This window comes from Talpa occidentalis, unplaced genomic scaffold, assembly GCF_014898055.3.
Source record: "Talpa occidentalis isolate TD23 unplaced genomic scaffold, MPIMG_talOcc4v2.1 talOcc4.5, whole genome shotgun sequence".
NCBI lineage: Eukaryota > Metazoa > Chordata > Mammalia > Eulipotyphla > Talpidae > Talpa > Talpa occidentalis.
The window spans coordinates 25,172,450-25,190,165 of NW_023604861.1; the positions used below are offsets into that span (position 1 = coordinate 25,172,450).

Consider the following 17,716-nt stretch of genomic DNA (forward strand, 5'->3'; position numbering starts at 1 on the left):
ATAAAACATATCCTGAGTTTATCATCCTCACCACTGAAACCAGCCCCTTTTCCTGTGTTCTCATGTGGCTGATGATATCATCATCTTTAACAGGGAAAATATATTTAACTGACACCATTCAACCGATTAGGATGCCAGCCTTAGCAATGAAGCAGGATCCTGAAGAAACTGTGGTGCCAAGTATTACTACTTTGTTGCTGGATGGCGAGTCCTCCATAAGATCTTAGGAAACAATAAAGACTGGATAGTGATGCAGAGTGACACTTGGGGTTTAGGGCAGCGACTGTTTTCCAATTTTCTGCAGATATTTTATTTTAATAATCAACAGCAGAGGTACGGGGGTGGGGTGGTGAGAGTATTCACCAGAGACAGAGTGGGGAGCAGAACTAGGTGGATCTACTGAAATACATTGCCAAGGGGAGCAGTGGTGGTGACAGGAGAGGTCTGCTGCACCCAGAAAATAAATTTAGATGACTTTATTGTAACAAGGAAAAGGTATAGATGATGGGATTGATGGCTTTCTGGGATAGAAATGATCTGCAATGATAATAGGAAATAGGATTGATACAGAAAAATAAAAACATTGGGTAATAGGAATGAGGGGCCTGGTTAATAGTCAACAACATGAATTTGTAATGCTTCCAAAAAGCAAAAGCAACAGATTTCCACAATTTTTTTTAGCATGTTACCACAAAGCCAAAATTTCTCTCTCCCTCTCTCCTTCCTTCTATTAAATATTTATAGGGTAACGAACAGATTGTAAGGTACTATGCTAAAGGTGGGGATTGTCAAGAAAAGCCTGATGGATGAATTTGGCTACAAAATACCCTAGAGTCCCAGTGAATATAGTACTCAGATGGCTGATAAGGTCCAAGGCTGAGTAGGAATAAAGGTAGAGAAAGGTGGGGCTGACAGCTTGGAAAAACATGAAGTTTGTGAGTCTGGGACTTGTAAGTAATGAGTCCTTTTAAAGCACAGATTTACTGGGAATGAAAGGATTGGAAGAGCTGGAAGGACTGGGAGAACTGGAAAGACAGGAGATTTGAGTCACAGAATGGAATTTTTGAGTTCAAGTGTTTTAATTTTCCTGTCAAAGCTAGTCCTGAGAAATTCATATTAGTGTATTGTATTACAATACTGATTGGGTAGTTTGGGTGGTGAGGGTGTCAGGGTGAATTTGCAGTGTGATTTATAATAGCTCTTTAATGAAAAAAATTATAGTCGTTCATGAATTATCTAAGAACAACCAGCTAGATAAAAAGTTTAAACAATTATCTTATTTGATGTGCAAATAGGATATAATTTATAAATAATCCATTGTTTTTCCCTCCTTCAGTGGTAGTTGGCATTTGGTACACATTCTTTTTTTTTTTTTTTTTTTTTTTAAATATTAAATTTTATTTTTATATTCCCCCATACAATTGCAAATGCCCCATTCTGACCCCAATCCTTCCCCTCCCGCCCCCCACCCCCCAAAAAGTGTCTCTGGTTCATAGTTTTTTGTTGATTTTGATTTTCACTTTCTTATAGTTATTCATTTTCCTGGTCCCTTATTTAAGTTTTCTAGATTCCTGCTATGAGTGAGACCATCCGGTATTTTTCTTTTTCTTTTTGGCTTATTTCGCTGAGCATGATCCCTTCCAGTGCCATCCATGTTGGTACACATTCTCTCTCTCTCTCTGTCTCTCTCATATGACCTAGTATTTGAATCTATAAAAGCATGTTTTAAAGAGTTCTAGTATGTTGTCCTAGAGCCATGGAATTGCATTTTTTTCCACATAACTACTCCCCTACCAGCACTATTTGTTGCACACAATTGATGAATCTACAATGACACATTATTAATATCCCTAAGTCTGTAGTTTACATTAGGGTTCACTCCTTTTGTTGTATATTCTGTGGGCATTAACAAATGTGCAATGTTGTGTGCTACCATTACAGTGTACTACATTTTCTCTGCCTCAAATCTCCTGTGCTCCACCTATTTATCCCTCCCCATTCAATGCCTGGCAACCTCTGGTCTTTTTACTGTCTCTGTGATTTCACCTTTTCAGAATGTCATACAGTTGGAACCATACAGTAGATAGCCTTTTCACATTATCTTTGCCTGTTTTTAAAGCTTTTTTCCTCCCTTCTGCTTTGCTTTTCTGTTTTTTCACTCAGATGTTGTAAACATAATCTGTCTTATAAACTAAAAGTAATCTACTCACTTGCTCAGGAAGTATTTCAGTGAAACTTATTTTATATGGAGTTTAATATTTCACAAATGAGGACACTGAGGCATAGAGAGGTTAAGCAACTTAGGTCTAAGTTTCCACAGCTAATAATTACCAGCAATGAAATTTTAACACAGTGAGTCTGGCTCCAGAAATCACGTGCTTAATCAATATTTGTTACTGCCTTTGAATAGGGAAAAAAAAAAAGAGAAAGCAATAATATGTAAGGCTAGCACAAAATACAGAGAGATGAGAAGAAAATGTGTTACATATCTGTCCAGTTGAGTATTTTCCCACTGGGTTACAAGCAATATTTAAAAAAGGAAAACAGAAACAAAAACAGAGCAGAAAAACAAGTAACAGAATGTGCTACATGGGGGAAGGGTAATTCAGTGTGGTGGGAATCATTTTAGATATATGTAACAAATATATGTGTGTGTGTGTGTGTGTGTGTGTGTGTGTGTGTGTATGGTATTATGGGGATAAGTCATTTTTTTACCAGGGACTCAGAAAAGACTTAATAGAGGTGACATTTGAAATTGATCTTGAAGAAAAATATCTCTGATATAGACAAGGGTAAACTTGCCAACAAATGAGAGTATGCAAAATCAAGGAAGCATGAAATAGCATAGAGTTATTCGAGAATTCCAAAAAGCATGAGAAGTCATGTACGTGGGGCTAAGTATAGGTAGTTATTCACCATGGGTGCATGCAGTATGTCTGTGGTATAATGTAATATGAAACTGATAGGTAGGCAGGGGTTGGATAATGAAAGGTCTTATATATTGTATTCTTAGGAAACAGAAATAATTTTGTCAGAGAAACAAAGACTGAGGACTAAAGTATAGAGAGATGGTTATTAAAATAACTCAGATGACTGATGAAAAGAGGATATACCAAGTCAGTACTACTACAGCAAGATACTAAGTAATAAGTTCAAAGATGGTATGAAGCAAGTGGGGAGGACTTGACATTTGCTGAAGTCTCCTTTCTACAATCTGAATTATGATTATATAAGTACATACTTGATATGTACATACTAAATATCAATTCAACAAAAATATATATTGTAGTTGGTAGCTGAAGCCAAGAAAAAGATGCGGTATGTCAACACTGATGGAACTATCAGACAAAAACAAATAACAGGAGGCTGGGAAGTAGGAAGATAACAAAGTAATGCAGAGAAGAAAAGACACATTAGTTGCCATAGGAGGGGGTGCAAGTGAGGATTTGGGGAGAGAGGAGATAATAAAAAATGACGATGAGAAATAGTTTAGGATTAAACTGGCCTTCTGTGCTACGCTAAAAATGTGGACATTGTTAGGTAGGCAATGGATATTTTAAAATAGGAAATTATGATTGATAGCATGAAAGATAATTCTGGAAGACATCTGTTAAATTAAAAAAGAAAATTAGGCAATGTAGTAACTCATCTAAGAGTTTATTTTTTTAACCCTACATTTCTATTGGTGAAATAAAACCTTTTTCATTTTATTTATTTATGCATACAAGAACTGGGATGCAGGCCAGAGGTGCGGGGGGTAAGAAGATTCACAAGAGACATAGTGGGGAGCAGATCAGGCAGAGCTACTGAAATACACTGCTGAGGGGAGCAGTGGGCAAGACAGGAGAGGTCTACTGTGCCACGTGGTTAGCTCTCTGGCTGGGGACTGAACTCATGCTGCAGGGTTGGTGATAGCCTGAGCGCTGAGACTATAACCCCTGTGCCACCAGCAAGGCCCCAAGCCCTCTTTTTTATTAAAGAAGATTTATGTGTCAATAAGCTTTCAGAGAAACAGTGTGGGAAACAAGAGACCCCTATAAATCATACTGGTTTTCATTTTTTTTTCTATGAGAACAGGATGCATCTTATAATCACTGATGGCAAAACTCCTACAGGAACAAATTTGATCCTTGCTGTTTATATTGTGATTTCAACTGAGTTCTGGGTATGGCTAATCCTTCATAGGTTTCATTTAATTGCCATTTAAAATGTCTTCAAAAAGATTACAATGTGATTTGGCACTGAAACAAAGTTTGTGTTAGAAGAAAAGTACAGAAACTGAGTTGTGTAATGCATGATAAAAATCACTGCCTTAAGTCTAAAAGAATGTGTGCCTAAAATTAAAAGAAAATTTAAACTGATAATAAAGCACTGTATTATAGTTTAACTGGCAACATCTCCCACTCCCACTCCTTGGTGGTACACAACATTGTGGAGTTTTTTCCACATCAGTGGAGTCTAGAAATATGGTGGGAAAGATTTGCCTAGAAGTTTAATAAGATTTAGTTCTCTTAGGGCATGTGAATTTCTCCCTTTAAAATGCTGAGGTGAGGCTATAGAATTATGTGTGCTGAAGACTCCTTCTAGAACAGTGGGGATGCTGGGGGGACTGTCCCAGAGGTTATTAGGGCTTGATAACACAAGGGAAATGTTTTGCTATGTTTGTAAAAATTGTATATCCCAATGCCACTGGTATGCACTTGGTAATACCGGCATTACAGAGTTCATCAAGCAGAAACCCCTTCTCTACATCTTTTCTTTCCTGAGTGTGTATTAGACACCCTTCTTATTCCTCTTTCTAAATCCTAGTTTTAAAATGCATATATTATGTTTCTAGAGGCTTTTGAATTTTTCCTCTAGTAAGTCTTTTGCCTGATATTTTAGAAACCTTTCATATTCCTTTAATATACTTGCTCCTGCTAATGAAATGTAAGAAAGATGAAGAGGAAGAAAGGGAGAAAGAGGCAATTCTGCACATACATCCTAAGTTGTTCAGACCATAGAGAAAGAACTAAACTGTAAGCTGAAAGGCTCTCCCTCATCTACCTCAGACCTCCATGTCTCCTCCATAATGGTAACCAACAGCAATGATTTCTTTCAGTGTGCATCTCTCCCAACGTCTCCATGCATGTGCCATGAGCATATGTGAGTGTACATATACTTCTTCAGCAATGAAATACTGAGTACAGAGAATATTGTTGAAACATCATCTTTCTTTATAGATATACTTTAAAAATACTGAAAAATATATTTGTTGCTTTATTTCCATAATCTTTCTCTCTACCTCCCTGCCAAAGGACTCTTTATTGGGATGCAAGCTGCTCTGACCCCAATGGTCTCTAACTTGGTGTATCTATAAAGAAAGATGATGAGCAACTGTCAAGGTTCAAGGTAGCTAAGGCAGATCAATTCTTGTTAGTGGTAAATTTTCTGTTTAACAAATATCACATCAACACTCCATTTTTAATTAACTTGGTGATTTTTTGAGAATTAGGTCAGCATATACATATAAAAGAAAACTAGTTCTTTTCCCCTTTCATAAAAAATGGACCAACTCATGAAACAGTGGTCTGAAGATACAGACATCATGCAAAGAAGTAACCTCTTTGACACGGAAAAAAGTTAAGAGGAATCCAGCCCTACAATTCCCTCCATTTATTGCCTGGAGAGAAAATTCTAGGCCATGGTGCAGGGAGAAGGAACAAAGGTAGTGTCTGCTAAACTTTCTGAGTTAAGGAGCTATTGTTCAAAGTTGAAACTAAGGTAGCTACAGTTCACATGGAAGGGTACTGGGAAAAAAAAGAGAGCTGTACAGAGAAAGGAATCTGCAAATTAACAGACAGTTCTTGAGTACACAATTGAGCACCACACAGTGTATATGTGTAAAGAAACTACCAGAGATTGGAGTTAGAACCACTGAAAAGATTAGAGGGACAATCTCTAGTAGTCAAAGTAGAAAATCTAACAATTCACAAGACATGGGTAAAGTAAAAGGCATTTTCAGTGGGGAAATTCGTTTTAAGATATTAAAGCTCAGACACAAGACTTAAAAGGATCAAACTTTTTGCAAGAAACTTAGGCAAGCCCAAGAACAAAGCTTACAAAAACTTGGAGGAATCCAAAAATGTCTAGCTCCAAAGTAAAATACACAATATCTGGCAACCAGTACAAAATTAGTATGCATGCAAAGGATAAGATATACAGTGAGATAAACCAATTTAACTGAAATCAAGCAACAAATGACACAGTAACAGATTTGATAAACAAATTCAATAAAATATTAAAATAGTGAAACTGGAATTCACATGTTTAAAAAAATGAAATCTGAAAAGGTTAAGTGGAATCCTGAAAGATACAGAAAGACCTAAACTGAACTTCTAGAAACAAAATTTAAAATATATGAGTTAAAAAAAAATAACTGATATGATTAACAGCAGAAAATATATTAGAGTAAAACAGATTAGTGGATTTGAAGATGCAGTAAGATAAATTATGCAAAAGAAAAAAGAGTAAAGAAAGGAACACATCATTAGCTACATTGTAGAACAATACTAACAGTGTAATATATACTAATTGGAGTCTCCAAAGGAAAAGAGAGGGTATGATATAAAAAAATACCTGAAGAAAGAATAGCTACAAATTTTTAAATTTGATGTTCTCACATATATAAGAATGTTGACAAAACTCAAGTACAGAAAACAAGAAGAAAAGTGCAGCAAGTCATATCATAATCAAACTGCTTAAAGTGAGTGAAAAACAGAAAATCAAGAAGCTAGAGAAATAACATGCATTACCAAGAGAGGAACAAAGAAACAGATGACAGCGTATTTCTTGGTAGAAACAATGCAAACTAGAAGAGAGTGGAGGAACGTCTTTCAAGTACTGAAAAAGAGAGAGGAAAAAGAAGTCAACCTCAAATTCTTGGGGAAGATATCTTTCAAATACAATGCAACATTTCCACTCCTAGGATATATTCAAAAGAATCAAAAACAGGTACTACTCAAACACATGCTTATAGTTAAATGTTCACAGCAGCACAATTCACAGTACTTAAAAAGTGGAAATAATCCAAATGTTCATAAATGGAATAATAGAGGAATAAATTATAGTCTATAGAAACAACAGAACGTTTTAAAGCGATGAATGAAGGATTGGATACTGAGAAGTGTATTTAATCTTGATTTACATTAAGAATAGTCAGATATAGGGCCTCCCTAGCGGGGCAAGGGATTAAGAGGCAGCACTATGAAGCTATCCACAGCCACTGCAGCACAAGTTTGATCCCTGGCCAGGGAGGTGACCCATATGGTGCAGCAGACCTCTCCTGACTCACCCACTGCTCCCCTCAGAAGTTTATTTCAGTCAATCTGCCTGTTTTGTTCCCCACTCTGTCTTTGGTGAATCCTTTCATCTCTGGCCTGTAATCTAGTTCTTGTATGCATAAATAAATAAATATTTAAAAAAAAAGAGTAGTCAGAAACATAAAAACAAACAACAGTAAAAAAAAGTGAAATAAAACTGTGCAACATGCGAAAGTTTTACAACATGCAAAAGAAAGAATTCATCATCAGCAGGCTTGCTCTAAAGTACAGTAAAAAAAATAAATAAAAGTACAGTCAAAAGAAGTACATTAAACAGCGGCAATATGGTATTCAATGCAAAACTTGTATCTACACAAGGGAAAAATGATCAGCAGACAAGATAACTATTGGTTAAATATAATACCTTTCCCTCATATTATATCTCTTTAAAAGATCAGCAATTGTTTATAGTTAAAATGATAGCAATGTAGTTTGGGGTCTACATATGTGTAAGTAAAATATATGACAACAGTAGTACAAAGGCCAGGAGGGGACAAATGGATATACTATTGTTAAGGTTTTTTTTAATACATGAAGAGGTAAAACATCACATGAAACTAGATGGTGCTAAGTTAAAGATACATACTAAAAGCTAAAACAATTATTGTAATGTTTAGAGTATTGGTTTAATAAGTCAACAATGAGATGAAATAGAATGATAAAAAATATTAATCAAAAAGAAGGCAAGGAAAAAGGGGGAGAAAGAATAGATGGGACAAATAAACAAATAACAAGATGATATACTTAAACATAATCCACATCAACATATATTAAATATAAGTGTACAAACTCCAATTAAAAGTCCTATTTTGTCAGATGGGATGAAAAAAGTAAGATTTAACTATATCTGTTTCCTACAAAAAAAATATAAGGGCACAATCAGGTTAAAATTAGGATGGGAAGATATACTGTTAACACTAGTCAAAAGATGTGAAACTTTTATACTAAAATATAAAAAATAACACCACTAAAATAAAGAAGATCTAAATAAGTGGGAAGACATACTGGATTAAAAGAGGAATATTCAATATCATGAAATGTCAATTCTCCCCTATTTCATCAATAGATTCAATGTAAACCCAATTAAAATTGCAATCAGCTTTTTTGGGTAAAAATGTTTATCGAATTCATTTGGAAATGCAAAGATGCAGAGTAGTCAAATAGTTGTGAAAATGAACAAAGACTAATACTATCTAATTTCAAGATATTATAAAGCTACAGAAATCAAGATGGTGTTATATTGCCATGAAGACATACGAATAGATAACTGGAACCAAACAGAGACCCAAAAACAAACACACATGTATGATAAATTGATTTCCAACAAGGGCCTTTTCAATAAATGATACTAGGAGAATTTGGCTTCAATATACAAATAAATGAAATTTAATCTGTAATTTGCAGAGCATAAAAAAAAATTTACTGGGTTTCCCCTGGTGGCACAGGCGGTTGAGCGCAGCGCTGTGAAGCTGTCCACAGCCTCTGCAGCGCCGGTTCGATCCCGGCCAGCCAGCAGGCGAGGGTCCCACATGGCACGGCAGACCTCTCCTGTCTCACCTGCTGCTCCCCTCAACAGTGTATTTCTTCAGTCTGCCTGTTCTGTTCCCCGCTCTGTCTCTGGTGAATCCTCTCACCCTCCCGTGCATCTGGCCTGTACCCCAGTTCTTGTATAAATAAATAAATAAATCTTAAAAAAAATTAAAGAAAAATTTACTAAAAATGGGGGACTCCCTGGTGAAGCAGGTTAAAGTCTCTGCACTATCAAGCTATTGCCAGTCATTGCAGCATGAGTAAGAACACCCACCAGGCAGCTGACACACATGGCGCAGCAGACTTCTGTCTCTCCCACTGCTCCCCTCAGCAGTGTGTTTCGGTAGACCTATCTGTTCTGCTTGCCACTCTGTCTCTGGTGAATCCTCTCACTCCCTGCACTTCTGGTCTAGACCCAGTTCTTGTATGCATAAATAAATCTTAAAATAATTTTTAACTAAAAATGGACCACAGACCTACATCTACAGGAAAACATAAAACTTGTGCCCTTGGGCAAAAATATTTTATATATAACACCAACAAAATAGTCCATAAAAGAATGAAGTTATGGGCCTCCCCGGTGGCGCAGCGGTTGAGCGCTAGGTTGCAAAGCTGCCTGCAGCCTCTGCAGCGCTGGATCGATCGCCAGCGGCTGGGAGAGGGTCCCACGTGGCGCACAGACCTCTCCTGCCGCCCGCTGCTCCCCTCAGCAGTGTACTTCGTCAGTCTGCCTGTTCTGCTCCCTACTCTGGCTCTGGTGAATTCTCTCACCCTCCCGCGCTTCTGACTATACCCAGTGCTTATATAAATAAATAAATCTTTAAAAAAAAATGAAGTTATACACTGGACTTGATAAAAACTTCTTCTTTTCAAAGAACATTGTTAAGAGATGGAAAGACAGTCAGAGTGGGTGGGGGAAATATTTGCAAATTGTATTCATATAAGGGGCATGTATCTGGAATATATAAATAATGCTAAAACTCAATTATAAGAAAACAAACAATTGATAAAACAGGCAAAAATATTGAACAGATTCCTTCTCCCAATTTAAAAAAAAAAACAGACGGCAAAGAAACATATGAAAAGATGCTCAAAATTGCAGTCATCATTAGAGAAAAGCAAACTAAAGCCATAATGAGATACCACTACACATCCATTAGAATACTTTCAGTTAAAAACACTGACCCTATCAACTCTTTGCAAGGTTGTAGGGGAACTAGAATATTCATTGGGTGGTGGTGGTGGAAATGTAAAATGGAACAAACATTTAGAAAACCATATTCTTAAAACATTAAATAGACACTACCATATTCCACTTCTAAGTATTTATCCAAGAGAAACAAAGGCATATGTTCATAGAAAGGCTATATGAACCTTCACATTAGCTTTATTTGTAATAGGCCAAATCTGGAAACAACCCAAATGTCCATCAACAGGTGACTGAAGAATAAATGTGGTACATCCGTTTAATGGAATATTACTCAGCAATGAAAAAGAATGAAATACAGATTAATCTTAACATAATTATGTAGAGTAAAAAAAAAGCCAGATAGGAAGGTTTGTGTGTGTATGCGCGCACTCCTGTGTGTGTGTGTGTGTGTGTGTGTGTTTGTGTGTGTTACCCCATGAAGAGTTCAGAAAATGGCTTTTCTACAGTGGCAAAAAGTTTCTGGGACAAGAATGGCAATAGGAAGGGTAGAGAGATACACATCAAAGGGGCATAAGAAACTTTTGGCGTGAAGTATGTATTTATTACCTTTATTTTGGTGATAGTTTCATGGGTATACACGTGTCAAAAGGTATATTATAACTTTGAATATGTGTAGTTTAATGTACATATAAAAGGAATATTTATCATTTGGATTTTTTTTTTACATTCTCATTTTGGCAATTCATTTGTTTCATCTTAGATATATTCTGAATTATATATTTTAGTGTAATTCTAGCATTAGCTATTTTAGTTTCATCTGTGTATCATTCTCAGAAACATTAAGTTAGTTTAAATATTTAACTTGCTCAAAAGAATACAGATCCTGAGAAATTTTCCTTCTACATATTTTACTATCTACCATAGTCTATTGTCACAGAAGCAATCTAATATCATCTTTCATATAATAAGTTTACATAATTATTTCAGCAACCTAGCATTTGTGAAGTAGAAAAGTAAAATTCATTGAATACTTCAAATTACATTTTTTCATTTTTAAAGGGAAAGTTACATACTATCCTGGCACAAATCTTTTAATATAGGGTTGATTCTTTCTCCAAATATTATGAAAAAATTTGAAATGTATACAAGAGTACAGAACTGAATAATGAACCTATATGAACACTTTTCCCAGCTTCAAACATTATCAACCTTTTGGAATTCTTGTTTTATCTATTAAGTCCTCTCCCCCCTTAAATGGAATATTTAAAAGCAAATTCCAGGCATCATATAATTTCATGTCACACATATTTTGGTTCTTAAGTCTTTTTCTCATCATAAGTCAACAGCTTATTTTAAAACAGCTTCTTACAAAGTTAATTATACTTTGTTACAAGAGCATTTAATTTCTTATATTTCCCTCTACAATTTAATAGACATTTAGAAATTCCTCAGGAAGGTAGTTTTTAAAAAAAATATACAGACATACATTTTAATATTTTATTTTTTAGAAATATTTTAGATCGGTTACTATGGAATTTAAATGTCATTTGGGATCTATAATAATAGTAGCAAACAGAGGTTCATTTATTTCTTAGTTCCTTTATTTATTCTGTCATGGTTCCACCCAATGGCATGTGGCAGCCAACTTAAAGCAGTTTGGGAGGCCTTATTGATAAGTTTTTAGGAATTTTGTGAGCTGGCTGTTAAATGCAACCATTATTAAAATTTTAATTTTACATTAAAAGAATTTTTTTTAAAACATGGAACAAATATTCAAAACATCAATTTTTAATTATTTTATTATTATATCTGCTCTCAAGTTCACCATGTCTATCGTGCTTGCATGGTGGAAGCATACGTAATGATGTGCTACTGAGCACCTTTTCCTGTGCTGTGATCAGTAACGTTGTGTTGGCAGCTTGAAGTGAGTCATGGTGGGCATATTTATCCCACAGAAACAAATACTGCAAATCAGAGACATCCCTCACTCTCCTGCCTAGAAAGCTGGTTGTTAACATTGCTTTCACCCTAAGCATTAGCTGGGTGTCAGGAACTGTAGAAATAAAAAATATTTCTGGTCTTTTGGAATTTGAGCATGAAGATTCTCTTTATCTTTACAGTATTAAAAACACTTTAATAGAGGGCACTATAAAGACAAATATGAACAGGTCCTTAAGAAAACAAAACTTACCTGGTATGTATTAAGTTTTTAATAAGTCTTTAAAATCCTTTAACATAGGATCCAAAAGCTTTAAAATATTAACAAAGAAAAACATTATGCCGAAACTAAGAAAATAAAAGGAATACTAGTGAGATGGTATCTCTGCTTATAATTATTACTTAAATTTCAAAAGTACAGAAAAATGTAATTAGATGTTAACGTAACAAGAGAAACTACTATGTAAAATGTAGATATGCTCTTTAAATGACATAAGCTAAGGAAAAGAATATGAATCTGATCCTTACTAAATACATATAATTTGGAAACTCTCATATACCTCAAAATGTGAAAGTGTGTTTAGTAAATAGGTGGTTTTTTAAATAAAAGTGAAAAAGCAAATCTTTTAAAAAATGAAGTTTTAGTTAGAAACTTAAAATGCCACCAAAATTTGCTAAACTTGTTTGGCCAGTTGATATTCTCAGAAATCAAAGTTTTCTCTGTCTAGTCTTCATTTATATTTAGTCTGGGCATTTAATCTCTCTTTTGATCTCAGTTTTGCCATACACTATAAGTTGTTTTGTAAGGATCCAACATCAGGTTATTAGTTTCATAAGTTAAAAGACCACTTTGTATTAAAAAACAACTTATTATAAAACTGCTCAGAATATAATTTTGTAATGCAATGTTATTTCAGTGAAAATTAAACAAATAATTGAAACATAAAAATGAGCTGCTTATAAAAATACATAAATGAGAACAAAGAATTAAAATGAACACTGTGATTCTTTATATGTGTTTTTTTTGCTTACGTTATTTACCTCTTGGGAAAGCTGTGTTACTTGGTCCTTTTGATGTTCCAGGTCTTTTAAAACCAATGAGTTTTGTTTTTCTAACTGGAGCACTCTTCTCGCCAAGTGGACACTAGGGCAAATGAAGTAAGAAAATACTTACAAAAGAGGAATGCTGGGGGGCCTCCCTGGTGGTGCAGCGGTTAAAGTCTGAGCGCTATTAAGCTATCACCAGCTACTCCAGCATAAGTGTGATTCCCTGGCCAGGGAGCTAACCCACCTGAGGCAGCAGACCTCTCCTGTCTCACTTGCTGCTCCCCTCAGCAGTGTATTTCAGTAGATCTGCCTGTTCTGCTTTCCATTCTGTTTCTGGTGAAACCTCTCACCTCCTGCACCTCTTGCCTACAACCCAGTTCTTCTATGCATGAATAAATAAAACAAATCTTTAAAAAAAAAAAAAGAGGAATGTGATCTAAAATATTCAAAATGTGTTTCTGTGCTTGAAAATTGACTTACCATTTTCTAATGATATTTAAATATTAACAGAAAAAACATGGAATCAAATAATATTTTCAGGTGTCAACAGCAGTAGATCAATATTCTAACAACTTGGAATTTTGATAGTAACATTAAAATCTCTGTAATAACATAACTGTGATATATTGATTGCTGCAGTAATGGTTTCTAGCTTCTGCTATAAAAATGGAGAGTTACATTATGAGACTTGCTTGAAGAGACCACAAGATAGCAATTTACAGCTTTTCTTCATTTTTATAAAAATTTCCCATTTACAAACAAATCAGGCAATTAGTTGAAACAGTAAGCTTGCACTTTGAAAAGGATCAGTGTTTACTCAGACAACATAATGCACTTTCTAATACACAATATAACTGAATAGATTTCTGCTGAAAGTGGAGATGGAAAAGAAGTGAAAAGCGGAGAATGTCTATATTCAAGGCAAAGACTTTGTACTAAAGAAAGCAGTAAAAGATCACATTTGTGATCATCTTGCAGTGTAATCTTTAGTATTTAAAATCACATTAAATGTGAAATATCCAATTCCATAGATTAAAAATATAGTCCAGCTACAAAATAATTCCACCTAACTACTGCGGGGAAAAAGCACACTAGTGATGTTGAGATGACATGTTAGTCCAAAGACCTGCTCTGTAAATCCAAAAACTGAAAAATTTTATATTTATGATCTTTTCATGTTCTATATGAGTTAACCTATTCTGTGAATTGTGAAATCCAGGCAATTTGAGACAACAGGAAATTTCACAATGTCAAGATGTAAAATATTTCATTTAAGGGACCTCCCTGGTGGAGCAGCAGGTTGAGCACAGCGCTGTGAAGCTGTGTGTAGCCTCTGCAGCGCAGGTTCGATTCCCGGCCAGCCAGGGAGATACCCACATGGCACGGCAGACCACTCCTGCCTTGCCCACTGCTCCCCTCAGCAGTGTATTTCAGTCCGTCTGCCTGTTCTGCTCCCCGCTCTGTCTCTGGGGAATCCTCTCACCCTCCCACGCCTCTGGCCTGTATCCCAGCTATTGTATAAATAAAAATAAATCTTTAAAAAATTTCATTTAAAATAAAATTATAGGTAAGAAACAATACCATGGTATTTTTACTATTTCCTAATTTCAGAAAAATGAATGCAGTCAAAAATGAGAAAAACATAGCAAAAAAACCCCACTAATGTTATTTATGATGCATAATGGTGATGATGTGGAAGACAGTGTGACTTCACTGGTTTCTAACTGATCCACTGATCATGTTTAAAAATTCACTTCTAAGTCAATTGTGAGGACAGCAGGATACATCTCATTATAGATCTACAAATGGTAGTAAGGCTCTCAGGTTGCCTTCAATTGCTCTATTTAGTCCAAGATATTGCTGGGGGGGAAAAAGGAAAAAAAGAAAGAGAACTAAGGAACAAAAGTTAAAAATGTTACAAAATTTTAAAGGAAATGATATACTTAAGCATGTAAAACACACAGAAAATATGAAATATAATTTTCCCTGTTATTGTATCATGCAATTAAACAAAGATGATGCAATTTTTTTTCCTAGACCATGCATATCAAAAACTGCAGAAACCAGGATAGATATGAAGAAACACATTCATTGACTCATTCAACAAGATATTCATGAACTTTTTTGATCAAGCATTCATTGAATGTTTAATATACTTAGGTAATGGGAATACACAATTTCTTTTTTTTTTCAAAGATTTATTTATTTATTTATACAAGAACTGGGGTACAGGCCAGATCCACGGGAGGGTGAGAGGATTCACCAGAGCCAGAGCAGGGAACAGAACAGGCAGACTGACGAAATACACTGCTGAGGGGAGCAGCGGACGAGGCAGAAGAGGTCTGCCCTACCATGTGGGACCCTCGCCGGCAGCCGGGGATTGAACCGGCGCTGCAGAGGCTGCAGACAGCTTCATAGCACTGAGCTCAACCACCTGCACCACCAGGGGAGGCCCTGGGAATACACAATTTCTATCTGCAGGATCTAGTAGTCTACAGGAAGGTAAGCAAATAAATAAATTACTGTAGTATGTTAAATGCTATGAGAGGGCACAAGAGGAATGAAAACTAATACTGACTAATCTGCTGAAGAAGCAGAAAAACAGCATTCTGGGAAGAGAGAAAAACACAGGTAAAGAATGATCAGGGAAGGGGGTAATCAGCAGTATGGCATGAACTGATAAAACACATGATGCATGGTGAGGGTTAAAGCTAGAGAGGACGGGCTGTGATAGATGATGAAAGGTATTATATGACAGGCAGAGTTTGATTTTATCATTAAGTTGGTTAGGCATGACATGATCAGAGGTGCACTTGAGAGAATCTTTTAACAAAAATGTGGAGGATAACTTGGAGAAGAAACCTCAAGCCAATTAGAAGGTAAAGGTCATGATCTATACCAGTGTTCTCCAAATGTAATTATATGCAAAATAATCCAGTAAAGCATGGGAAATTTTATTTACATTTATTTTAATATTAATTTTAAGTGTTGATTTTCAGGGTAGATTTTATAGTATAGTGTATATAATATTCATATGCATAGATTCATATAATCTATAAGTAAATCTAATTATGTACACATATGTTGGTGAATATATGCTCAACTGTGTGCCCAACAGACATTCATATCAAAAAGTTTGGAGACTACTGGTATAGGACTATTTTGTTTATGAAATAAAATGCAAACCACACATGTAATTAATATTTCTCTAATAGCTACATTAAAAAGAGTATAAAGCCTCACATGATGTAAAAATATCAACTCAAAGTAGATCTAAGCCCTAAATATAAAAACTAAAACTATAAATTCTTATAAGAAAACATACAGGTATATCTTATTTTTACATGTGATATTACTTTATTCTTTATAATCAATATTTTTTTTAAAAACATCTTTGTCTATTTTTTCGCAGCCTAGGATTTCTCCCCTCAGATGCGGGCACCATAAATCTTCATGAACTTGGACATGGCAAAGGACTCTTAGATACAGCACCCAAAACATAAGCAATACAAGAATAATTAGATAAATCTGATTGCATCAAAAATTAAAAAACCTGTACTTCAAAAATGCCTTCAAGAAAATGAAAAGATAATTCACAGAATAAGAGAAAAAATTTAAAAATATGTATATGATAAAGGATTTATTTTTAGAAAATACAACAAATTCTCAGAGCTCAACAATTAAAAGACACCCCGAACTGAGCTCTGACAGCAGTGCCTTGCCTAAGGAAAGCTTAAATAATCGCACACAAACATCTCTGCATTACAATCTTAGTACTGTGATTCCCTGAGCAAGTATAATGATAGGGTCAAAACATATAGGCATTAAACATTTTTAGACATTCCTCTGGAAAGGTTATACAAATTTAAATTCTCATGGAATATAGTGAAAGTTCTCTAAGGATCAGAATTTTCATATATTGTTTTTATATATTTAAGTATCTTGAATCAACTGGTACAAAGGAGGTGCTCAGTAGTAAACTTTTGAATAAATGAACTTCATATAAGACTTCCTGTTTCTTTATATCACGACAACAATGGGCATCATTAATCTTTAAAAACTTTGCAAACCTTTCAGATAAACAACAGAAACTTATTTTGAAACAAATTTCTTTAATCGTGAGGGTAAATATTTCATGTTTTCAGACATTTGTATTTCTTATATATGTAAGAATGCTTTTTCCCCAGCCACTTCAAATCTGTACATAGGTAATCCTATTCTACATCCAAATTATTTGACAATATCAAGGCATTCTATAATCTTACCTGAACCAACCTTATTTTCCATTAATAAATAAGTAGTAAATAAATAATAATAATTGAACTCTAATGTTCCATAACATGTTTTGTGTAGTTCCTCCATAGTACCTCTGTTGGTCCTCCAGTCTGAAGAAGACAGGTTATTTCATTGTTCAACAGCCTAACTTTTACTTAAAGGCTTCCTTCAGGTTTTACTTCCTCCATTATAACCATTTCAGCCTTCACTGACATTTAATTCCCTGACAGTTTAGCATACAGTGCAACACTAAGTAATTTTAGGTGTTTCCTGATATTCATTCACATGGTTTAATCTATTCTCCTACAAGTGAGGCAACTTACATGAGAGTGATCTATCCTTTGTGGTGTACGTTGAACAGAGTAGGCACTGAATAAATCCTTCCTGATTAATTTTGTTGTAAGTGAATCTGATT

General features: G+C 35.0%; 1 protein-coding gene across 5 annotated transcripts in view; it reads right to left on the bottom strand.

Moving 5' to 3' along the window:
- The window catches only part of PIBF1 (progesterone immunomodulatory binding factor 1), a 174,007-nt gene that overhangs the window by 37,751 nt on the left and 118,540 nt on the right, over positions 1-17,716 (bottom strand). For all 5 annotated transcript variants that reach the window (XM_037528944.2, XM_054701530.1, XM_054701531.1 and 2 more), the window contains exon 14: positions 13,021-13,123. In XM_037528944.2, the coding sequence (XP_037384841.1) occupies positions 13,021-13,123 (103 nt within the window). The remainder of the gene's footprint in view (positions 1-13,020; positions 13,124-17,716) is intronic.